This window comes from Microtus ochrogaster, chromosome 16 (assembly GCF_000317375.1).
Source record: "Microtus ochrogaster isolate Prairie Vole_2 chromosome 16, MicOch1.0, whole genome shotgun sequence".
In the NCBI taxonomy this organism is placed as follows: domain Eukaryota; kingdom Metazoa; phylum Chordata; class Mammalia; order Rodentia; family Cricetidae; genus Microtus; species Microtus ochrogaster.
In genome coordinates this window covers 59,357,974-59,382,618 of record NC_022018.1, presented here as the reverse complement: position 1 = coordinate 59,382,618, position 24,645 = coordinate 59,357,974, and the positions used below count along the sequence as shown (strand labels likewise).

Here is a 24,645-nt window from a genome sequence, read left to right as displayed (position 1 = left end):
GAGTTCCAGGACAGGCTCCAAAGCCACAGAGAAACCCTATCTCAGAAAAACCAAAAGCAGCCTCCACCAAAGCAGCCCTGCATTCCGTGGGTGCCTAATTACGCCACCCCTTGCCTAAATCAGACCCAGGCTGGAAGCCCAGTACCCCTGGTGTGGTAATATTAACCGTCTTAATTTGCCTCCTGGACAGTTTTCCTGGCTCTGGTGATTGCAGCCTGTGTACTAAACTTCCACAGAGCCCTGCCTCTTTTTGTTATCACCGTGGTTACCATCTTCTTTGTTATCTGGGATCACTTGATAGCCAAATATGAGCAGCAAATTGATGAGTTCCTGTCTCCAGGCAGAAGGCTTCTCGACAGGCATTGGTTCTGGCTGAAATGGTAAATACATCTTTCTCTCCTACTGCTGGCTCTCTCCAACACCGTTCCAAAACTGTGTTCTAAAATTCCATCCTCATTTATGGGATGTTGATGCTAGAAATAACCTCAAGAGCAATCTGCTATCATACCTCCATTTGGCAAACAAGAAATGCAGGGTGAGATAAGGGATCATATGGAAGCTATTTAGGTGTACCAGCAAGCCCTTGGTTCGATGGTAAATGTCCAGATACAAGCTGCTTATCTTCATGTTTGTATTAGAGAGATGCCTAGATATCTACACATTAAGAATTAGCCAAGAATATAGGACAAAGCAATATTTTGGACATACAGGGATGCGTTAGCTCTTTCAACCTTATCCGTAGAATGAGATCATGATCAATCAGTAGTGTCTGTCTTGACCCAGGTCAGAGAACTGCACGATGCCATCTGGTTTCAGTGCTGGCTTAAAAATTGGCTTATAAGTCCAACACAGTAAAGACCTGATGACTATGTGAGCTCGCACTTTCGTATATAGTTATGTATGATCTCATTAAATTCTTTTAATAAATAGAAATCATGGATTACATTCGATCTTGAATGTTTTGTTTCACTTAATACTTATTATCATATTATATATGATTCATTATTATTTATTTATTTATCTATAGTTTTCAAACAGTAAAGGAAGACCAAGATGACATGATAACTCAGCATTTTGTTTGGGGCTTTGTGTGTGTGTGTGCACGTGTGCATGCATGTGTTTGTGTGTGTTTCCAATGCACAATGAACATAAATATTATGTATATGTATATCTGTCTATCTATATACAAATATATATTTAAAAGTTGGACCAACTGATACCCATTATTTGCACTTATTTATTGACTATTGAATTCAATAATTTTTAGATTAGGTTCTCAATTCCTCTCATTTCTTTCTATGCCTTTTGCTCCTTAAAAACTAAATCTTACTGGGCAGTGCTGGCTCTCACCATTAATCCCAGCACTTGGGAGGCAGAGGCAAGCAGTTCTCTGAGTTCAAGACCAGCCTGATCTACAAAGTGAATTCCAGGACAGTGAGGTCTACATAGAAAAACCCTGTCTCAAAAAAAAAAATCTTTATCTTTAAAAATCTTTAAAAAGATTTAGCACACAAGGTTTTGTGTAAGCCTTGGACTAAAATTATGACATTTTTTCCCGTTGGCACATTTTATTTAGTGGGAAATATCTATCTCCATTTGTACAAAAATGTAAAAGCCTTAGAACCCCTTTGCTTACGCTTAGCTAATGATCGAATGACTACAGGTCTAGTTGCAGTTTGAGGTGTTCCTTCCATCTCTGTCTGAAGAAGACTCAGCCTAACGCCCCATCTTTTCTTTCTCCCAATGTCCTTACTCTAGGCTTGCCTCAAAGCCAGTACGAAGATAAGGACATCGATAGCTCTGACTTGGGGAGGGGCTTCCCGCTCTAGGAATGGGGCTGGCTCCTGGGGACCTGACTCCCCCTTAAAAGAACCCACAACGATTCCCAGGGCTTTTCTTCGGATTCTCACCACAAGATATCCTCTCCTTGGAGATGGCCCTGTCGGGTGTTCACAGGGCTGGTTCTCTCCATTGAGAACCACGTGGGCTACCCTGGACACTCCCCCCATCTTCAGTCTAGGTCATCAGCTCATCATCCCCACACAATGGCCTCTTCGTCCAGGAGCCATGAATCACCTATCATGTCTACCAGACTCTCATGAGGGAAGATAGGACCCAAAGTCTGACTCAGCTCCTAAATACAGAAAACACGTTCTCTCGTGAAGGGAAGAAGTCAACACCCACCCCAAAACTGACAGAAAAAGGTGAATGTGTCTCTCAAAGACCCTATAGACAGAGACCAGACACTTCTGTACAAACACCCACTCTCCTCTGGGATGCTCATGGAGGGACGGATGTCGCTGTAGCCAAGCGGCTGAAGCAGAGCTTCCGGTTCTGGGGCACGGTCTCTCAGTACAGTTTTCACTTGTTAGCATTGGCCTCATCGTGTTACTCTTGTTCTCACAGGGTGATGTGGAGCTCATTAATCCTGGCCGTCATTTTCTGGTTGATCCTTGACACTGCCAAATTGGGCAATCAGCAGCTGGTGTCCTTTGGCGGTCTCGTGATGTACATTATCCTGTTATTTCTCTTTTCCAAACATCCAACCAGAGTAAGTACAGACTGGTCCCGGGACGAGGAGAGCATAAGACTCTAAAATAGTGGCTGAGAAAGAATCTAACTCGGCAGATTTTTCTCCCCACCGCCCCACCCCCGGCAAGTCCTTGAGGGGGCGAGAAAATGAAGGTGCTTGTCTGAATTGTTTTATTTCTAGCAATTTTCGGTTACACAGGTCAAACATCCCTCTTGCCCACTCAGGGAAAGTCATCCCCTTTGACACATGTTCTACTCAACCCTGTACTTCTGAGTTTTGAGATGGGAACTTGTATGTCACAGGCTAGCCTTGAATTCTTTCAAGGATGACCTTGAACTTCTGATCCTCCTGCTGGAGATCAAAACAGGTGCAGCAATACCCAATTTATAAGAGAACCGAGGACCTGAACGCTAGGCTTTGCACATGCTAACTAAGCCGTCTACCAGTCTTCAATCCTGTGTTTTATGGAAATGCTGTTTATGATTTGGGCTTTTTTTATTCTCAAAATTTGTCCTTATACACTCCTCCCTTCTTGCATCCAATTTTCAACCCCCCTCCCCTTTTTCTCCTTTTTTTGTAATCAGTCTACAGCCCATGAGATGGGTTTGAATTCTAAGACTAAAAGCTTTTACCTACAAATCACAATGGCAGGCTACAGAAGTCCTAAGTCCTTTCTGACTGAAAGGGTGACCCACAGAAGAAACATTAATCAGAGACCGAGTTGACCTAATACAGTGAAAAGTATTTGCCCTGCTCAGAGGAACATCTCCATTCTCTGTGCTATCAATCCCAAGATTTTAGGTCACTCATTTCTGCTCTGAGAGAAGTGTAGACAGCAGTCCGTTTCTTCTGTCATCCTTGGTCTGCAATAGAGGTCTTTGCTCCCTTTATTGGGGAACAAGAGTCTCTCAACTGAGCCGAATTTCATCTAATTCAGTTATAAATTGTCAGATAAACAACCTTTGAACACAGAAAAATCAATTTCTACCTTTCCATTTTCCAAGTGAAGAAATAATTGTACGTGTAACTTTTACAATTTGACCGGGTGTCTCGGAGACAATTCTTTGTGTCCAAGGTATTTCTCAGGACTTCACAGTTACATAAGTTCTCAGATTTTGCACCAAGGTTTATACAGAGTGGATGCAGCCCTGATATATGCATGTATTACAGAACGGTTCTCTGAAGTCTCTTTGTAGTGAGCCGTGGGTGAATGCAGACTTGCTGCTACCCATGCTGCTGAGAATGGGTGACAGCTGAGGACATTTCTAACATCCCCTCTGAGGCTCAGAGAACACTGTGGAAGAGGGGGCAAGACAAACAGAGGATCCAGAGACAGGGAGTAGGGCTCCGAAATGCCATTCAAGGCACTACACAACCTTTGCATTGAGTTTATTTGTATGGGGTCTGTCTTAGTTTCGCTTCTTGTTGCTTTGACAAAATCAACTTAGAAAGAAAGGGTTTATTTTCTTCACACTTCCAGGTTATAGCCCACCACTGTTGGATAATTAAAGTGGCAAGAACATAAAGCCGCTAGTCATATTATACACAGTCAAGAGCGGAAAGCAATAAATCAGTGCATTCATGCTTGAGCTCAGCTCCCTTCTCCACCCTTACACAGTTCAGGAGAGCCTGTGTAGGGAATGGAGTCACCCACAGTAGGCAAATCTTCCCACTTCAATTAATGTAATAGAGCTAATTCCTAACAAATACGGCCACAGGTCAACCTGATCCTTTATTGAGCTCTTCCCAGATAGTTGTATGTGCATCAAATTCATGGGTCCCTGCATTGTTTCAGGCTATTGATAAATTCTGGGAAAGGCATGGTCATTGTCTTCAGTTGTATGCCCACTGCTGAACCCACCAGACTCAGTGGATAGCTCCAATCCACGGTCACACAGACCGCCCTGTTTAAACTCAGTGAGTTATGAAACCAAGTAAACAGAAAGGAATGTGAGAAAGATTTGTAAGGATAAGCGGGATAGACAGGATGGGATGGAGACAGGCAAGGCTAGGGAGTGAGGGTGATCAGCGTGATTATGTACATGTATGAAGTTGTCAAAGAACACATTTAATCAATTGGAAAAACATTCTCTGCTCCTGGCTGCCCCAATCACATGTAAGAATGCTCCTAAGGGGACAGTGGCCCCTTGGACATCTATGTTGAGGTCACCCTTAACTTCCTAATCAGGAAACTACAACCAAAAGGGGTCTGTGGCCACTTCCGAAAGCTGTCTCTGCATGACCAATGTTTTGTTGTTTCTTTAAGTCTCGTTACAATAGTGAATGAAGTTAGCGCAATATGTAATGGTCTCCATCTTTCTCCGCAGGTTTACTGGAGGCCTGTCTTTTGGGGAATCGGATTACAGTTTCTTCTTGGGCTCTTAATTCTTAGAACTAAGCCTGGATTTATTGCTTTTGATTGGCTGGGGAAACAAGTTCAGGTGAGCAGTTCAAAAGAAAACTGGGTGATCCAGAACAGGTGGTCAGAAATGCAAAGCCAGCCTTGGCTATAAAGCAAGTAAAAAGCCAACCTGAGCTTCACAAGAGCTTATCCAAAAAAGATTTCTTTGCGTTCTTGTACTTTTAACATTTGGGTGTAACCCTCAGGACATTTTTTTTAAGTAGGTAATTTATCTGTAATATTGTGCCCTAATTTTAATTCCATAGCACAAATTAGATTTGCTGCTTGTCTCGAATACATTCATCTACGTAGCTGATTAAGCCGGCTGCTGCCCCTACCTGTGTCACCCATTGGCCACGCCCCTTTCCCTGCCGTCCCATCACCCTGCCCAAGGGGTGGCACACTTCTGAGATAGTTCCCCCAAATAGAGAACAGGCCTTCCTCTGTGTCTGGTGGTAACTAGGGCCATCCTCATGTAGCACCTATGACTTATGGGAGCCGATGACCACAGTCAGAGCAAGGCAGACTAAGTGTCAGAAGTGGCAGAAAGTCTAGATGTTGGGATGCTTTAAAAGGAGGCTTCATAGCGTTAGCTGGAGGAGCAATGCTGAGAACATGAACTTCCCAAATCTGCCTGATAGCATTGCTGGCCCTCATCCATCCCTGCAGGGGCTCAGGCTCACCTGTGGCTTGTGGCTCATGGTTTGTAATGACCTGTCTGTCTGTCTGTCTGTCTGTCTGTCTGTCTGTCTCTCTCTCTCTCTCTCTCTCTCTCTCTCAGACTTTTCTGGGGTACACTGATGCCGGAGCTATGTTTGTCTTCGGGGAGAAGTATACAGATCACTTCTTCGCATTTAAGGTAACTCCAGGTATCTTTTCTCTGCCTGCCTGTTAAAATTAAAGGAACGCTAACGCTGTAGACACAATGTGTTTTTAGGGATATTTTAATAGATTTTTTACAAATCAGATCCCTGCACAAATTTCCCTGGTTGGTGTCTTGCTGTGGACTAGCGGGGAAGGGTGAGGTAGGGCAGGAGCAGACTCCAAGGAGAGCCATTATTTCTGTTATGGCCGTTCCATTTTCATGACTTTGTCTAATCTTTTTTCTTGGTTCATTTTATTTAAAAAAACCTTATGGGATTGGAGTCACAGGCAGTTGTGAGTTGTCATGTGGGTGCTGGGAGCCGTAACTGTCTTCTGCAAGAGCAGCAAGTGCTCCTAACCACTGAGCCATCCCTCCAGCCCCTGACTTCCTCTAATCTTAATTACTTCCCAAAGACTCCATCCCAGATGCTTATTAAATGTCTACCATGTGAACCTTAGGAGACACACTCAAACCAACCCCATAAAGAACTTAAAGAGTCGGATGCTGTCCAGTGGACAACTGCTGGGTGGAGACATCTGTAGCTCAGAGGGACTTTGCTTCTGTTATGGCACATCTAGGGTCAAAAGGGAGGCAGAGGGGAAGCTTAGTAGGGAATACATGGTACTTTTTGCATCCACCAGTGACCACGTTTTCACCCCCACCCCACCCACAGGTCCTGCCCATCGTGGTCTTCTTCAGCACTGTGATGTCCGTGCTCTACTACGTGGGATTAATGCAGTGGGTCGTCAGAAAGGTACTGGGATGAGAGGCGCTTTAGAACGGCCTCTCTCCTCTCTCTCTTGAAATCAGACTCTACTTCTCTGGGATGTACTGATGGAGAGTTAGTTCAGATTCAAAGTCCGTTACTCAGGCACTGAGAATACATCAGATCTTTCTAGACTCTCCTCTGCCACCATCATCTAAGTTCTTAGAATCCTACCCATAATCCTGCATGCATCCATATCAAGAATGTTACCATGCTCGCTTCGACAGCTCATATACTAAAATTGTAACGATACGGAGAGTATTAGCATGGCCCCTGTGCAAGGATGGCATGCAAATCCATGAAGCGTTCCATTAAAAAAAAAAAGAATTTTGCCTCAGTGCCCTTCAAAGGGACTGTGACTTGCAACCCACTGGACATGTCCATGAAACCACAGACGTTACTTCTGCAGAGAGGGAACAGAGGTCAAATGCCTGCCCAGGGAAGCAGCATTGCTGTTTCCTTGTGGTTTCTACATAGGTCCATAGCCTTGGCTTCTCACAAGGTCCTCCAGGCCTTGCAGGTAGTGCAGAAGCAGAAACAAAAAGATGTTGCTCTTGCTCTTGAGAGATTTTTGTAAGCATAGAATTTTTTTAAGCAAGTAAGTCATACTCTCGCCGCCCCAACAATTGACTTCTCATCTTTGTCAGGACACGGGGGGGCTAGAGAGATGGCTCAGTTGTTAAGAACATTTTCTGCTCGAACTGAGTTCAGTTCCCATCACTCAAAACCAGGGGCTCACGGTCAGCTCCACTGACATCTTCTGGCCTCTGTCAGCACTTGTACACATGTGGCCACAGCTACGTGTACAAATATACACATGCATAAATAAAAAGTAAACCTGTCTCGAAAAACAAAAAAAAACAAAAATAAATAAATAAATAAATAAATAAATAAATAAATAAATAAATAAATAAATAAAAAGTAAAAAATGAGTGTCAGGCAGAACAAAATACTGGCTTCATGCCTAGAAATCAGAACAGAGGGAGACCAACTGAGCCCCAGGATCTCTTCAAGGATGGCCACCAACAACTTCCGGCCTTGCCTTAGGCTCCACCCCTTAAATGCCTCCTCTTCCTAATAACACTGTGGCTGAGGACCAGACCTTTAATATGTAGATATCTGGGGGTCTCTCTATAACTAACTATGCCACAAAGCCATACAAAAGTGAACCCCCAAAAACGTGCTCATTTGAATTAAATAGGGAAAACCCTTTCAGTCACGTCCGTCTTAGTACTTCCTGTGGGCTAGCCTTGAATAACGGCTCTGTGCCTTAGTCTCCTCTTTTGCAATACGGAGAACAATAGCATCTGTTCCAAAGAGCCAAGAATAGATGGATCACTCAGGTCTGTTGCTTACAGTCCTTCTCAGACACAGAAAAGCTTTCTGTCAGTGGTAGTAATGACTTATTCATTACTTTTATTTAATCTGCAGAAACCCATTTCTATAGTGCTCAAAATGATACAATGGTGCAGACTTAGACTCGAGTAGGAAGACTTGGGTTGATTGACCCTGTCTGGAGGAGTCTCAGGCATGTTCAGCCCATCGCCAATCACCAATCTGCCATCAACCGTTAAAGACCTCAGTGTCTTAACACAGTGAGATGTTCACTCGACTGTTAAGTCTTTGCTATATAAACAATTCTTTGCTGACTTGGTCCTTTTCTTTCTTTTAGGTTGGGTGGTTGATGCTTGTCACTATGGGGTCATCCCCCATTGAGTCTGTCGTTGCTGCCGGCAACATATTTGTTGGGCAAGTAAGTTGTGATCACAGAAACCAAGCAAAGCAGAGCAGCTGCTGATGGGGTTGTTCTCTTTCCAAAACAGATGAAGACGAGTTCAGGGATGCATCGTCTCTTCGGGGTGGAGTGAAGGGCATGAAATAAGAAATCCCTAGCACCATGCACATGTGTGTGTGTGCATGTTTGTATGTATAGAAAGGGGAAGGAGGGAGGTTATGTTAGCATGGAATTGAGCTACTGAAAGCTCAGAGAGAGAACACCATTATTTTTATCAAAGCATAGGGCTTCTTTATACACATTCTCCACAAACCTTTATCCATTCCTGGGGCCTTTGGCCAGCTCTGCAGAGGCTCGTGATTGTTCACCTCAGACGTCTGAGCTACAGATAGTGGGTAGGGACCCTCTCGCTCCCCACTGCAATGCCTGTGATGATGAAGAAGACAAAGCCACCCACCAACCGTCCTGCAGGCACACACGCAAACTCATCCCTGACGTGTTTAGCCATCCACCTTCACTGAGCCTGCAGAAAATGCCTCAGATTTGTTTCTTCTCCTCAAAGATAAGCTTTCAGTCTACCATCCTCACTTCACTAACCCATCAGATGAATAAGCACCCCTTTGTCTGAGGGCCTTTAAACAAAGAACTGAATCCCTCAACTTTGAAGCAAACCTAAGCCACGGACAGGTTAGGAATGGCAACGAGCTGCATCACTCAGGATACATAGCTTCGGGGAAAATGGAATCATGGAATCCCCCAATGAGGACATGGGAATCCTGCCAGCAACTGCCCAAATAAAGTGGACTTGAGGCAAAAACCATACCACAGAAAAATGCATGGCCCCAAGTCCCAGGTTTACAGTGCTCAAGGCAGGCTGAGCCTTCTTGGTAAGGCTGGCTCAGTAGCCTGAAGCGGTCTTTAGTGTGTGTGGTGGTAATGCTTCCTTCCCTAGGAGCTGAAATTATAATAATTACAGTCATAAACTCTCTCAGGACTAATTAAGGCACCATCTTGAGATGATTGCTGGTACCTGTGGGGTAAAAGGTCTCGCATACTGGGCTCCTATTTAGTCTATAAATTGAGACTCAACACATTCAATCTCACAAAACAATTAGACATAATGAGCAGAAAATTGTAAAATTGCACGCATGCGTCTGTGGCGCTCAATTTGACAGTTAATATGCCCAAAGTGCTGCTGTTATTGATGGAGAGCCCACATTGCGGGCTGCCTGCCCTTTGTAATGAGATTCAAGCCTATTCCACTGTACCTTGGCTTGTCAGAGTCTCAGTCATGAAAGGGTCCATAGATACCTGCTTTTATTTTTTTTTATCTATAATGGTCTCTATTTCCACAAAACATGCATGAGTCTGTCAAGATCATCTTGAAGACAGAAAGTTATAGTGGTTTGGAAATCTCCAGTCTATAAGGCCGGAATGCTAGGTGGAGATACTTGGCCAATCTTCAGGAAAATATCCCAAGTCCTCATAGCATCCAGCCCAAAGTAGGGTGGAGGACTCTGTTTAAATATCCCCACATATTACAAGATTTACCCAGGACTACACATGCACACTGATCTAGAGTTCAAATGACCAGGACAGCAATGGTTCTGGACGTGCTGCAAAAGCTGAAGCACCTTGGGTGCATGGATTCTCTGCAGTGAGGATCTTCGGAGTCTAATTAACTTACACAACGTTCGGTCTCTTCTTTTCTGTTGTTACCGATCTTATTTCTCATCACCATTGAAGAGACCAGGAAACTGCTCCTTGTGAAAATATGAACAAAAGTTGCTCCCGGTTACTTTGGCATTTGAAGCCAGGAGCCCCAAGGAGTTGGGTACCAGAATCACCTGGAAAGCACAGACTGTGGGGGGCAGGGGCACTCTCAGAGTTTCTGGTTCCAGGTGGAGAATTTGCATTTCCAGAGTTCCTGGTGACCTCTGGAGAAGGTCTCAGAGTCTCTCTAAGACTGCAATAGGGAATACAGTGTCAAGCATCTGAAAGGTAACACTTAGCTTTTGTTTCCAGACAGAGTCTCCACTGCTGGTCCAACCGTATTTACCACATGTCACCAGGTCAGAACTCCACGCCATTATGACAGCTGGCTTCGCTACGATCGCTGGAAGCGTATTGGGTGCCTACATCTCTTTCGGGGTAAGAATGTTTGGGATATAATTAAGTAAGTCTGATCTCCTACTTCTTTATTGTTTCTTTCCCTTTCCTGTTGTTGATGGAAAATGACACCAAGAAAGTTTCCCCCTTGTTAGCGTGACAAAAGTAGCCACTGTTGCTTTGGTGTTTGAACATAGCGACCCCAAGGAGACTGATGTCTTCGCTTCCATATTGCTGCCACCTTCCTGTAACTATATCAACCACTACAAAGTGAAATTATACGACACGGTTATTTTGCCTAAAAATTTCAATTTGGGGGAAACACAAAACCCATTACTGACATCAGCCAAAACAGTCTAAACCAGTGGTTCTCAACATGTGGTCGTGATCCCTTGGGGTTGGATGATCTTTTCATAGAGATCACCTAAGACCATTGGAAAACACAGATATTTACATTACGATTCATAACATGAAGTAGGTTGTAATACCAGTGGAGGAGTGCCACAGCGGATGGATGGATGGACTTGTCTTAGAGAGAGAGCAAACAGGCAAAAAGTCAAGTATGCTTCCATGTCCTTTTATCTGGGCTGCAACCATAAAGTGAGGTCCCCAGTTAGTGTGAATCATTTTGTTTCAAATAACCTGATCAAGAAAATTGCTCACAGAAGTGCCTGAGGCTAGATGCAGTGTCTTAGTCAGGGTTTCCATTGCTGTGAAGAGACACCATGACCATGATAGCTCTTATAAAGAAACAATGTTTAATTGAGATGGCTCACATTTTCAGAGATTTGGCCCACTATCATCATGGTGGGATACAGGCAGACAGGATGCTAGAGAAGTAACTGAGAGTCCGGCATCTTGTAGGCAACAGGAAGTGGACTGAGACATTGGGCAGTATCCTGAGCACATATGACACCTCAAACCCGCCCCCACAGTGACACACTTCCTCCAACAAGGCCACACCTCCTAATAGTGCTATTCCCTTTGGGGGCCATTTTCTTTCAAATCACCACATGCAGTCAAGTTGACAAGATTAAACCTCCCAGTGGGGAAGAAAAATCCAGAATAGTTCCAGGGTTGGACAGGCTAGAAGGGAGTAGACCAGCAATGAGGAAGAAGAAGTAGTTTACACCACGAAGGAGAGAGGTGCGTTAATGATGTGTGAAGACAGATAGGGTTTCGAGAGAGAAGAGGCAGGGGGAGGGACCATCCATCTCTGCACACGACCCGGAGGCCCTTTCTCCATCTTCCTTCCACCTCAGACTCCAGCATCTGGACTGAGGATGTGACAAGATGCAGGGGACAGCGGTGAAGCAGGATTAATAAAAACTCAGAGAGGGAAACTGGGGCTCAACCTGGAGATCAGAAAAGCAAAGCAGTCAGCCTCTGGCTCTTACCTGAACCTCAGTCTGCCTCCAGGAATCTCAGAATGAGACCGACACTGAGAGCTGTCTCCTCCCGTTTTATATTCCTCTCTGGGGCTGGGTTTAAACGTGTGCACCACTGAGATTAAAGGCAGGTACCACCCGGTTTCTATTGCAACTTCCTTATCTACTGGGATTAGAGGTGTGTGTTATTGCGGTCTGGTCTGTAAGGCTGACCAGTGTGGCTGTTTTACTCTCTGATCTTCAGGCAAGCTTTATTTATTAAAATACAAATAAAATGTCACTACACAACAGAATGTTCAGAGAGACAACAGAGAGGCTAAGAAATCTTTGAAAATTCTTACAACGAGCCAGGCGATGGTGGTGCACGCCTTTAATCCCAGCACTCGGGAGGCAGAGGCCGGTGGATCTCTGTGAGTTCGAGACCAGCCTGGTCTACAGAGCTAGTTCCAGGACAGGCTCCAAAGCCTCAGAGAAACCCTGTCTCGAAAAAGCAAAAAAAAAAAAAAAAAAAAAAAAAAAAAAAAAAAAAAAAAAAAAAGAAAGAAAGAAAATTCTTACAACGCAGGATTAATTCTCAACCCAAATGACCAGATTTGGGTGTTGTGCTTTTTCCACGGAGGTGTCAATTGACATGAATTCCTGTCTTGACCTCTGTCTCCCGAGGCGGCAGGACTGGGCATACCGGGAGCGGCTATTCTACAAGACCTCCCAGGAGACCCTGTTCTCTGGCACGGGCTAGAAGGGGCCTCTTCTTTTCCACAGGTGTCCTCCACACACCTGCTAACCGCCTCAGTCATGTCTGCACCTGCGTCCCTGGCTGTAGCCAAACTCTTCTGGCCAGAAACAGAGAAACCCAAAGTGACCCTCAAGAATGCCATGAAAATTGAAAATGGGTAAGTCGACAGATTACTGAATTTATAATCGCACAGGCTGGAGAAGGAAGCACAGCCGATCTTGGCTTTAGAGTGATATGACATTCAATTTCCCAGTGACTCCTTAGAGTTTAAGAAACAAAACAACCTGTCTTTTAATACTCAGGAAAGTCTTCCTACACACCTGCTTCTGAAGCGTCCGTTAAGAAGGCGCTTCTGTGTAAATACACCAGTGTTCGCTGAGCCCTGCTTTAACACTGTTGGGAAGTCACAAAACGGCTGCTTCCCAGGTCACTTGTGGAGTCAAAACGCTACTTCATTCTCCTGTTCTACAAAAAAGAAATAAACCGGCAAAGGGGCTCCAGGAGCTAAGATGTTGATAAGTATCCCATTACGTGACCCAATGCCACAAGTGGAAAATTTGTGCCACTCGGCTTTGTTTTATGCACGGGTTATTTAAATTATGGCATAGGGCTTGCGGGAGGGTTCAGCAGGTAAAGCCACTCACCATCCAGGCTTGAAGACCTGTGATTTCAGAGGGCACTGAAAGGCAGAAGGACAAAAGTAACTCCATGACCTATGTGTCCTATGACCTTGGCACATTCATCATGCTCATATGAGAAGTAATAGAAAATAATAAATATCTAATTACTCTCAAGTCATGTGTATCAGGTACATATAAAATATCAGTTTATAAAGTTACATTTTAAGCCTTACCCTCGTCCCACAAGAGCCCTTGTTATGGATAATGCAACTATCCCAAACACCAAAATATGAAATACTTTTGGCCTAAATAATGGGGATAAGAGATAGCACCCTGAAGGCTCCATTTAGAGTCAGAACCATGAAGATTTGCATGGTATATTACATAAGGCATGCTGTGTAAGGAGGCAGCCACGTAGGTGATCAGTATAGTGGGGGAGGTGGGTAGATTTAAGGGTAGACTTCTGACATTACAAGGGTTAATGGGAGATCAAAGAAGAGCCCGCAGTAGGAGTCAATCTGTTGGTGGGAGGGCTTCAAGACAGGGTTTCTTTCCTTGTCTGTCCTGGAACTCGCTCTGTAGACCAGGCTGGCCTCAAACTCAGAGAGATCTGCCTGCCTCTGCCTCCCGAGTGCTGGGATTAAAGGCGTGCACCACCACTGCCCGGCTAAAGTGACTCAGTCTTAAAGGAAGTGGAGTGATACGGGCTTTGTTTCAACTGTTAGTTTTTAGAGCCAGGCAATTCTATAAATACTCCCTGGTAATGACTTTTGATAAATAGTTTTTAAATTTATACAATTTTGTCACCTCTGGGTTTTTTATTATAAATATCCCTAAGTTAAAAAAGCACTATTGGGGGATGGAAAGATTGCTCAGAGGTTAAAGAGCACTGGCTGCTCTTCCAAAGGTCCTGAGTTCAATTCCCAGCAACTACATGGTGGTTCACAACCATCTATAATGAGATGTGGTGCCCTCTTCTGACCTGTAAGGATATATGCAGGCAGAATATTGTATACATAATAAATAAATCTTTAAAAATAAAATAAAAGCACTATTGGATTAGAGGTGGTAATGGGTATGATACTTAGCATGCATGGAGCCCAGGATTCAATCTCCAAGGGTGATGCAGCAGTGGCGTCCACATCCCCACTGGGGGTAACAATCTTGAGCCCCGTGGTGATTCTGAGGCTGTAAGAGCCTGAGGACTTTGACCCAGGTCTGCGTCTAAGGGTTCACCTCATGCCCGGCAACTGTGATTGGGCCATGGCTGTGCTGGAGCATCCATTCAGAGATACTCCATGGTAATTCTGGAATTTCCACTTTTCAACAAAGCGATTCAAGAAATTTCCTGGAGGCGGCAACACAGGGTGCATCCTCGTCCATCCCCCTGGTGGCAAACATCGCAGTGAATCTGATTGCCTTCCTGGCCTTGCTGTCTTTTGTGAACTCAGCCCTATCCTGGTTTGGAAACATGTTCGACTACCCACAGTTGAGTTTTGAGGTATGACTCTGTCATGTTTTGTTTCTGAATATCTTGGAGTTTAGAAGCCAGGGACAGTGGCTCATCTTTTATTCTATCACTTAGGAGGCCATGAGTTCAAGGCCAGTGTGGGCTACAGAGGGAGCCCTGGTCCCAGAAAACAAGTCATGAAAGTGCAGCCGCCTTTCCTAACCAACTACGTCATGCTCTCTCATACACTCTGGACACACCCATCACACGCACGCACGCGCGCGCGCGCGCACACACACACACACACACACACACACACACACACACGTCATCTTGCCCTGTGCTGTCTTCTGTCACCCTCTTTCCCCAGAGCAGTCATTTTCTGCTGACCTCCCCAGAATACGTGCTGTTCCCAATGACCCAGTTCTTGCTTCAGTCTGCTTTCTATGCTGTAACAGAACACTTGATTGAGAAGCCTATCAGGAAAAAAGAATTGTTTATCTTGCCATTCTGAAGGCTGAAAATCCACCATCGGTGTGAGGGTCATATCTGGTAAGACCCACACATGACAGAGAAAATGAAAAGGGGGGACCAAGGAGCTGACCGTCTTCAAACAAATGTTCTCTCAAGTTAATGCATTCCACAGAGAGCTAATGCAATATCTAAGAAAGATACTCATTGATTTTAAGGGCTGTGCATCCATTAACACCACTACATGGGAATCGAGCCTTGACACCAGTTTTTTGAGGATCAAGCATATGCTCCTGATACATAAAGAAGGGCAACTCAGTGTAAGGGGTTCTTTGTGCCCAGAAGAGGCAGGAACAGTCCAGTCACTGCAGGGGACGGGGTGGCAGAGTTAGAGGCAAACCACTTAGTGCCAACACCTGTCTCTTGCAGCTCCTCTGTTCCTACATCTTCATGCCCTTTTCCTTCATGATGGGAGTCGACTGGCAAGACAGCTTTATGGTTGCCAAGCTCATAGGTTACAAGACATTCTTCAATGAATTTGTGGCTTATGACCACCTCTCAAAGTTGATCAGTTTGAGAAAAGCAGCCGGACCCAAATTTGTGAATGGCGTACAGCAATATATGTCGGTATGTATGAATTTTATCACATAAATACATGGTGACTGTAGCTCTGTCTGTCAGGAACATGACGGACAGCAGAGTGGAGCAATCCAAGAACTTGGTCTCATAGCACTCATAATGAGCACAGCATAATTTTCAGTCAGGTTATCTTGACCATGTGATATGTGTGTGACGAAAGAAAGAAAGGGAAGAAGGGAAGGGGGGAGGGAATTTAAAGACTATAAGCACACCTGTAATCAGATTTGGTGCCCTCTTGAGGAAGAATCCTGGTCAGTCATCCTCACCAACTTAGACCATGAAATCCAACATGAATATGAACAAGTTCAACAGAATCGCCATATAAGGGCTGCCCATGCATGCTACAGCTTATGCCAGGGCATAAATTTTATTTTTTTCAAAAGCAGTCCTAGGGTCCTATGAGCTGGGACAGGTATTAGTGCACAGATTGGTCCAGTGCCCTCTGTGCTCAGAGTGGGAGGTACTAAGGCAAGAGCACCGAGGACACCACAGGCCTCTGCTAGCCACCCTTGTGCTCCAGTAACTTAACATCCAAGGTCGGCAGCTTATGATAAGGCAGGCTCCTCTGGGCTCACAGTTTCCGAGGTTTCAGCTCATGATCCTCTGACCTTGTTGTTCTTCTGTACAAAACAGCTCATCAGCATGGTAGCATAGAGCAGGGGGACTGCTCACCACAAAGTAACTGGGAGGTAAAGAAGGGAGGAAGGGACAGAGTCCCAATATCCCCTCCAAGGGTGTGGTCTGGCGACCTAACTCCCTTTACTGGGCCTGACTTCCTGTCCTCATCTGCTCTTCTCTTGCTGTGATAAATGCTATGACCCAAAGCAACTTGGGAAAGGAGAGGGTTGCACTTCCAGAAAGTTCATCACTGAGAGAAGCCAAGGACAGGAACCTGGAGGCAGAGCCCACAGAGGAGCACTGATTCCTGGCTACTCCCAGGCTCGCATTCAGCACCTTCTTACTTAGCCCAGGCCCACTTGCCTAGGGATGGTACTGCCCACAGGGGGCCAAGCCTTCCTACCTCAATCAGCAATGAAGAAAACACCCACAAACATGCTGAAGGTCAGCCAATAGAGGCAGTTCTCCAGTTGAGGGTCCCTCCCTGAAGATTCTAACCTCCTGCCTTCAGCACCGAGGTCTTTGGGAGCAGGACTGATTTCTTGGAGCTGGTGGCTGACTGTGAAGGCCTCTTCAACACCGTGGTTTTGAAGAAACTGACTACACACCCTGAACCTCATCAACCTCAAAAGATAATGAGGTGCAATTGCTGGTATGAAAGGGAGGAGGGGAAGATAAAATAAATACTTCTGTCTGTGAGTGAAAACTGTGGGTCAGTCACCCCATAATCATGCAAAGAGGCTCTCACCTTCTTGGGCTTTGATGGAGTGTGGAACTTAACTTGGATGAAGATGTCTTTGCAACTGAGTGTCCAGTTTATTTCCTTCCAAAGATCAGAGTCATCACCTCAAAAACAAAAAACCGGGGAAATGAACATTTCTAACTATACAGTCTGTCTCTGAAACAAAACATGTGGAGTGAACGTCCCCAGCATTAAACCTATCACCCAGCATTGAGATGCCCACCCAGAAACCTCCACTTCCTCCCTGGACTCCCAGAAACCAAACATAAGGATTATATAAGTGGAGTCACCTCCCCAGGGCATCCTCATGAGAATGACTTTGCGGTCAGGGGCTCTGTGCCCCCAAATGAGATAGGAGTGGGGTTCCTGGGTCTTCTGTCCTCACAGTTCATTTTTGTGGTAAGCCAAGAACAGGATGTGGACAGCCATCTTCATTGTTTGGCTGCCATCTGAAGCAGTTTGTTTCCCTGCCCAGAGTAAACAATGGGCTAAATTAACCGACATGTTTGCTACTTCCCTGTTGTCAGGAGAAAGCGCTTTTGTTAATGAGCAAAGCAAGCTGCCAGTTCTGGCAGTACTAATGGCTTCTCTGAAAAGCTTGTTGGAAAGGCGGAGCCCCAACTGTAGAAATGATTCCATTTGGAGTGAGCCCAGCCAAAGGCAGGCACATGGGGTACATGTGAAAACAGCTCGGCGATCTCTGCTATTGTTGGGTCGCAGTGGGAAAAGCAGTTACCCCAAATTTCTGAGCATCTTGGCTCACACACAGGAGGCCATTATCTTCTTAGTATGGTCCATCTCGTTCCATTGTATAATCATTTACGTTTGGGGGCAAAAGAAAGTGGCATCGGCCCAGCCTCCGTTTCTACTGGTAAAACCCTACAACGGCCTCGTCTGCACACACCTCTGCCAGGTTCCTGCCAGAAAGAGGCTAGTGGGCTCCGGCTGCTGAAGCGTGAAATGTCGCCTATGGGGTCTGGGGCAGGGTGCAGCACCTTTTCCCAATCTGCTGTCCAGGGGCCTCTCAGACCTGGATCCTAGTGTGAAGCTGACGCGTCCATTTTCCATACTTGCTGTGACAAGTGTATAGGTGACACCGTTTTTACTTTTAGGGTAAGTGACTTATCAGTCTGGTCTCATTGATGGTGCCAGGTAGACGAAGAGTGATGTTTTGAGTGTGCACTGAGTATCCTGTATTCACACTCACATTCCTAAGCAGTCTTCCTGTGGCCTGCGTTTTTTTTTTTTTTTCCTCCCACGGGAGTAGAAACAGACGGTGACGGTTGAGTGTGACACTGTCTCGTTGATGGGCTCTTCCTTGTAGCCACTGCTGTGGCTGTGTTCTTCTCCAGGGCTATTCAGGCAGCATGTGTCACCTCGGTGAGACACCACTGGTTCACCAGGAGAGCAAACACATTAGTGTGACTCTCCTAATGCAATGCATAAGCAGCCCAGACGCTTTACATCCTGACAAACTTAGGATAGGCAGTCGCTGCTTTTTAAATTTAGTTCTTTCAGTAACTGACAAAATACCTAAAATAAATCCACTTAAAGAGGATTTATTTTGGCCCTCCGTGCAGTGGTTGGCACCTCCCCGTTGCTCCATATGCTTATTGCCAATTTGCATATCCTGTAGCAATGCTTCCAAAACTTGGACAGTAGTCTTCTTGTTAAACTATAGCAGCTCTTCATATATTCCAAGCAAGTCCTTTGTCTGCACATATATAGTATAAATATTTTCTGAGACCAGCTTCACATCTCCACCAGCTAGTACTGTGCCTTCTACAATGGGGCAGGTAGCCAAGTCATATGGAACATTCCAAGTTATTTAATGAGCAGGAAGTAGCTTTTCTAGACCTCAAGGCCTCTAATCCCCAGCCTGCTCTCAGTGTTTCTTGAGCCTACACCGTTCTTTCCACTCTCCCTCAAAGGTGAGGAGCACAAGGAAACCATCAATGGTTATCTGACAGTCTGCAGTGTGTGTGGTTATCAGCATTAATCCTGTAGCCAATGAGACCCAGCTGGGGTGTCAGATTTCTGAAGGGGTGGTCAGATCATGTACACATCAGTGTTTATGCTTGTTTACAGATTCGTTCTGAGACCATTGCGACTTACGCCCTCTGTGGTTTTGCCAATTTTGGTTCTCTGGGAATAGTGATCGGCGGACTTAGTAAGTGAAAAGAATATTCTTCCACCACGGCTGTGGACTTCACAAGTCTGTCCTGCTCTCTAGTGTTCTGTCAGAAAAATGGCTCTTCAGCTGTGAAGTCCCCTGGGGCCTGTGTTTATCTCTGCTCTGGACTAGTTTTCCTATCCACACTCTAGTATTCAAGATAAATATGTTCAGGCATACAGATGCTTCTCTCAAGCCAATACCATCAGTCACTTGTTTATCAGGGCTCATAGAGTTATAACAGCCATCTGAAGGGTTCTTGGGGGCCCATGGCATTTGTTACTGATGTCTGCCATGGGCATTGACGTAGATGGTGATAGCAACTAGACATCATCTTGTTGACTGTTTCTTCCTGGTAACATTGACATTGCCTTGTTCTCAGTGTTCTGTGGGCCCTCTGGATAATTTCATGACTTGTTTCTTTTTGGTTGACCTGAGTCCAGTCTCTAAAGAATGGACTAAAAACTTGGGTTTCTAAATTGACTTAATCTCCAATTAAGTCTCTTTCTCTTCCAGCATCCATAGCTCCGAGCAGAAAGCGTGACATTGCCTCTGGAGCAGTGAGAGCCCTGATCGCAGGGACCGCTGCCTGCTTTATGACAGCCTGCATCGCAGGTATGGCACTGATCCTTCGTGTCCTGGGTGCCCATAGGGAGGCAGGCTTCCAGGCTGCACACACAGCATATGCTGCCCCAGGAAGCTGAGAATCGGAGCTGGGCTACGCACACTGTAAAGTGAAATGCGTGGGGTGGAGTGGAGAAGCCGAGAACAGAAGGAGGGTTCTGGGATTTTGCTAAATTGCGACAATAAATGGCACTCTGTTCCTTTCCAGGCATACTCTCTAGCACCCCCTCAGATATCGACTGCCATCACATTCTGGGGAACACCAACTTACTCAGCAACACAACCCAAGTGCTGTCTTGTTGCCAAAGTCTGTTGAGCAGGTACTTTTTTATTATTCCTACAATCTCTAAGTAATAATCAAATCCATCTTTCGTGTGCCCTTTCCTGAGGGAGGTGTGGGCAAATATCTGTTCACCCCAGATAGGGCTCGACAACAGACAAAAGTGGACAGTCCCTCGAGGCCCTGCTTGGTGAACCAGTGAGTCTATTAGGTTTCCTTATAGAAGTGTGGGTGGACCCAAAATGGTAGTATCAATGCGAACTCTCACGCCTGTATGGGTGATGACTTACTGAAGCTGTCGTGGGGTCCCCCGAGTCCCCGCCTTCATTGACCTTCCATGAGCTGCAGAGTCCAGCACCCCCCAAGGTCGCATGCAGTTGAGAGGTAGGAAGTCATAGATGAATTCCAGGTGACCTCTTGACCTTCCTCACCCATCTTCTTAGAGGGAATGCTAACCGCTCTCTGACTAGTACCATAGACTTAGGTAGCATGGTATTACTGCACTTATTTGGTTGTCATGACTACTGGGCCATGCTCCATGACGATGGGCAGAAAGGCAGATAGTGTGATCAAACAGCCCTACTGTAGTCCCAGCATAAAGACCACATCCATACATTTCAACTGTCCCATGAGAAAACTCGTGGTATTTCGGACAACCTTGGATCTTTTTCAGAGAAAACTAGAAAGCTAGAAAGTAAAAAAACACTTCTGGGCTGCTCACAAGTGTGTAGTGTGTACCCCCTGTGCACGGTGCTCTTTGTGTGAACAAACTCACTTGAACCCTACAATCACCATGTAAGTTCGGCACAACCACACTTTTCCTTTGCATTTGAAGCTTCAGGGAGGCTGTGTCTAGTCTAGCAACATTAGTCCCAGCATGATCAAGACAGGAACTTCCGGCCTGTCCCCAAAGCCAATGTCCTTGATTCCTGCTGCTAGGATCTCACTCTGGCCTCACCTCAGGTCCCCAGTCCTAGTGATTTTAGTTGAACTTGGATGAGATACCCAGAGTGTGATATTTATTCCAGAGTGACGTGGAGCAGCCTCAAGGGGTGAGAGTGGACAATGGCCAACCCACATTTTTGGATAAGTTTTGTATTTATGTTATTGTTTAAAGTCCTTTCCTAAGGAGTGTTTTCTTGTCTGGGTGATTGGCAGCCCTGTCTAGGTTAGTTCTTAAAGGGGAGGGACATAATTTCTTCTCTACAGAAACCTTCTAACTAGATAGAGATGTCAGGATCTTCTAGGCAGTTTATAAAGGTCCTGTCTCCACCCGGGGGCAGAGATCGCACCAGAACTCACTCTCGGGACCACAGAGAATGTGTGGCAGAGCATATGAGAAGAACTAAAGAAATCTGTAAACTCAGCCTTGCTTCGCCAGGAATTGCCTTTCTTGGGCAGATAGCAACAGAGCCCGCTGCCTCAGCCTGCGCCACAGAGCCCGCTGCCTCAGCCTGCAGTCCTTCTATCTGTGTCTCTCCTCTCATACAGCATTTTAAAGTTCAAGGCAGTGCAATTGTGATACGTCACTATTCCTTTGCCTGTCACTAATTCTCACTAACAAAATTAGCAGGGACACAGGACTTAGGGCAGAGCCTGATTCTTTGGGATGGAATCAGGTCTAGGTGACCTCAAGAAAATTGCTATTTTCTATCTACCTACTGGGTTTGTTTTTTTTTTTCCTTTTACTGCCTCATTTTCAAAAGCATCCAGGTGGTCCTGACAGCTTGCTAACGCGCACTGGTGAATGAGAGGCTAGGCTCCCAGAGACCCGCGCCATCCACCTCCACCCTCTGCAGTTTTGACTTGCAAAACCGGTGTTTGCGCATGTTCTTATTAATGTACAAGCAGTCTTGAATTTTTTTGAGGTTTTGGTTTGATGTGTATAAGCAGCTGCATGTGTGTCTTTTCACTGTGCATATGCAGTGCCCATGGAGGCCAGAAGAGGGCATCAGATTCCCCCGGGGCTGGAGTTCGCTGTGAGCTGACCGTGCAGAAACTGAACCGGAGTCTTCCAGAGGGATAGCCAGTGTTAGCTTGTTATCATCTCTCCAGGCCTCTGCAAGTGTTGTTTGTTTGTTTGTTTTAATACGAATTGATGCTATCCTGTCATTGCTATTCTGAGATAAATACGGGGAGTCCTCAAGGCCACCCAGAGTTTGAGAACCAAAAGTAACCAACCCTCAGGAATCTCTGCCTTCACGCATCCTATCCAGCGTGGGAACAAGGAAATCGGCTTCCTGCCCTTATCATTTTCTATGCATCACTGTCTACTGCCCTCCTGTGTCCTGAGACCCAGCTAACGGTTTCATTCTGCTTCCCCAGCACCGTCATCAAGGGACCAGATGAAGTCATTCCAGGAGGAAACTTCAGCCTCTACGCTGTGAAGAGCTGCTGCGAGCTGCTGAAGCCATCGACTCTGAACTGCAGCTGGGTCCCTCCTGCTACCCCATGAGCTCAGCCCTGCATCCGGCGGGATTCGAATGCAGATGCTGGGCTTTCTGCTCTGGAAGGGATAGCAAGCATTGCTCCAGGTTCATGACTCCAGCATGGACTTTGCTTTAATGGCAAAGAAGGAAGAAAGTCTGGAGTGCGTCCTTCCTGCGACAGTGTGTCCTGCTTCCTCCCTTCTCAGCCCACCTCTTCCCATGGAGAGCTCCTGTGATGACGTCCCAAACCGTGGTGTGTGATCTCCAGTCCAAATAATGTTCTATTTTCAAGGATTTCATGAGAAAATATGCATGTGTGAGCATCTATGTGGTAGCTATCAACAACTGGACTATGACTCGGCCATACCCTCTTACAGTACTCTAAGTATTTCAGAGTGATGGGATTTAAACACATCTCAAGGAAGGCCATCCTGCCTTCACTCAAGGCTGTCTGAAATACCGTCAGTTTGACTCTCTGGGAAGGAGGGCTACTCTGCAATGACCTACTCATAGGTTACCCTCTCCTTAAATCAAGAGTCCTTCAGCGAATCACAGAGGCCATGTGGAACCCAATCTAAGTCCGTAAACTTCAGAGAATTCTAAGCAATCAGCTTACAGAAACCTTTGCTGCAGTTCCTCCCCCAAACTTTAACGTCTCACAAATCTTTTTCTCCTATATGTAAAATGCTCAGTTTCAGGACTGAAGTCTCGTGAACTTCAGGAATTTGTAAGCATTCAGGCCACATCTTCTTTAAATTAATATATTTTCTTAAGAATATCTTTTACCTGTTCTTTGACAGTTTTACACGTGCACATAATGTATCTTGATCATGCCTAGCCCCAGCTCCCAGTCCCCCTTCCCTCTCCTCTCAGACATGGCTCACCATGCCCCATCTCTTTGCTTTGGAACTCACTGAGTCTCTCACTGTGTGCTGGGGGATTGACTTGATCTTCTGCAAGTAACCATATCTATGTTAAGCTCGGGAAGGCAGGCCCGAGGCATGTCCAGAAGACAGTATTTCACAGTGATCTTCCTATTGCCTGGCTCTCACAGACTCCCCACCGCTGTGTGTTACCCCTGTGTCTTGAGGGAGTTTGTAGAAATGCCTGGCTTTTGGATGAGCACTCAGTAGTCACTAATTCTCAGCACATTTATCAATTAGGAGTCTCTGCATTGCTGAATTTGGACTTAATCTATGTGTCCATTTCTAGTATCCAGGCCAAAGAAGCAGCCCCTATAGGGGGCTCGCAGACCTTAGGGAAACATGCAGAAACAACATGACACCTCCTAAAACTTCTGCTGGGAGCCAGATTTGGCCCACTCCTGTAATCCCAGCACTTGGGAATGGAGACAGGAAGATTATGAGTTCCAAACCAACATAGGGCACCTAGCAAGACGGTGTCTCCAAGCAACAACAACAGACTTCTGCAAGATCATAACACCCTTCCTTTCCACAATATGCTATGAGCCAAAGAAAGACCTGTGGTACTCATGGTATCTGTGGCCACAAATGTATTGTCCTGTCACAAGAAGAGAACAGTGACCACTTTAAAGAAATAATACAGTAGGCTACCAAGGTGCCTGATATCCATGTCTCAGTCCTTGGGTAGACTGTATTTACAGGCCTGTGAATTATTATTAATGTGCAATTTTGTTATGTTCTTGATGACAAGATTGTAAAACATTACTCCTCAGTCAGAAAGACCTGTAAGGACCAACCACGAAGAGAAATCAATGCTGACCGAGATGGGAATGCCTTTCATCGATTCTCCCATCAATCAGCAAGACATCACACGTGCTTACTGAACTCTGTGTTCAGAAGAAGTCAGCAGAGCAGTGCAGACACCAGGCCGAGGAAAACCTCAACACCTCTGAGTCTCCCGGGGACTCCAAAGGGAGAGACTCGCCTGGGAAAGGGTGATGCAGCACCTTGAATGGTTTATTCTGTCTTCCTTCTGAGCATACATAGGAGCAATTTTTAAAATAATCTACATGTAAATAGTCGGAATTATTTGTGGTTTTGCTTTATGCTTGGTGGAATGGAAGGAGGAGTTGCTTATCCAAA

General features: G+C 45.5%; 1 protein-coding gene and 1 non-coding gene across 2 annotated transcripts in view; both read left to right on the top strand.

Annotated features, from left to right (window-relative positions):
* The window catches only part of Slc28a3 (solute carrier family 28 member 3), a 51,196-nt gene extending 28,579 nt beyond the window's left edge, over nucleotides 1–22,617 (top strand). The window contains exons 4-18 of the mRNA XM_013349159.2: nucleotides 124–155; nucleotides 191–380; nucleotides 2,407–2,551; nucleotides 4,861–4,974; nucleotides 5,716–5,793; nucleotides 6,473–6,553; nucleotides 8,238–8,318; nucleotides 10,326–10,451; nucleotides 12,560–12,690; nucleotides 14,486–14,654; nucleotides 15,504–15,701; nucleotides 19,162–19,243; nucleotides 19,763–19,861; nucleotides 20,079–20,190; nucleotides 22,476–22,617. Of these exons, the coding sequence (XP_013204613.1) occupies nucleotides 124–155; nucleotides 191–380; nucleotides 2,407–2,551; nucleotides 4,861–4,974; nucleotides 5,716–5,793; nucleotides 6,473–6,553; nucleotides 8,238–8,318; nucleotides 10,326–10,451; nucleotides 12,560–12,690; nucleotides 14,486–14,654; nucleotides 15,504–15,701; nucleotides 19,162–19,243; nucleotides 19,763–19,861; nucleotides 20,079–20,190; nucleotides 22,476–22,605 (1,768 nt within the window). The 3' untranslated portion in view covers nucleotides 22,606–22,617. The remainder of the gene's footprint in view (nucleotides 1–123; nucleotides 156–190; nucleotides 381–2,406; nucleotides 2,552–4,860; nucleotides 4,975–5,715; nucleotides 5,794–6,472; nucleotides 6,554–8,237; nucleotides 8,319–10,325; nucleotides 10,452–12,559; nucleotides 12,691–14,485; nucleotides 14,655–15,503; nucleotides 15,702–19,161; nucleotides 19,244–19,762; nucleotides 19,862–20,078; nucleotides 20,191–22,475) is intronic.
* Nucleotides 6,777–6,883, top strand: LOC113456907. The gene has a single exon (XR_003377634.1). It is a non-coding gene; the product is annotated as a U6 spliceosomal RNA (small nuclear RNA).
* Nucleotides 22,618–24,645: the final 2,028 nt, after the last annotated feature.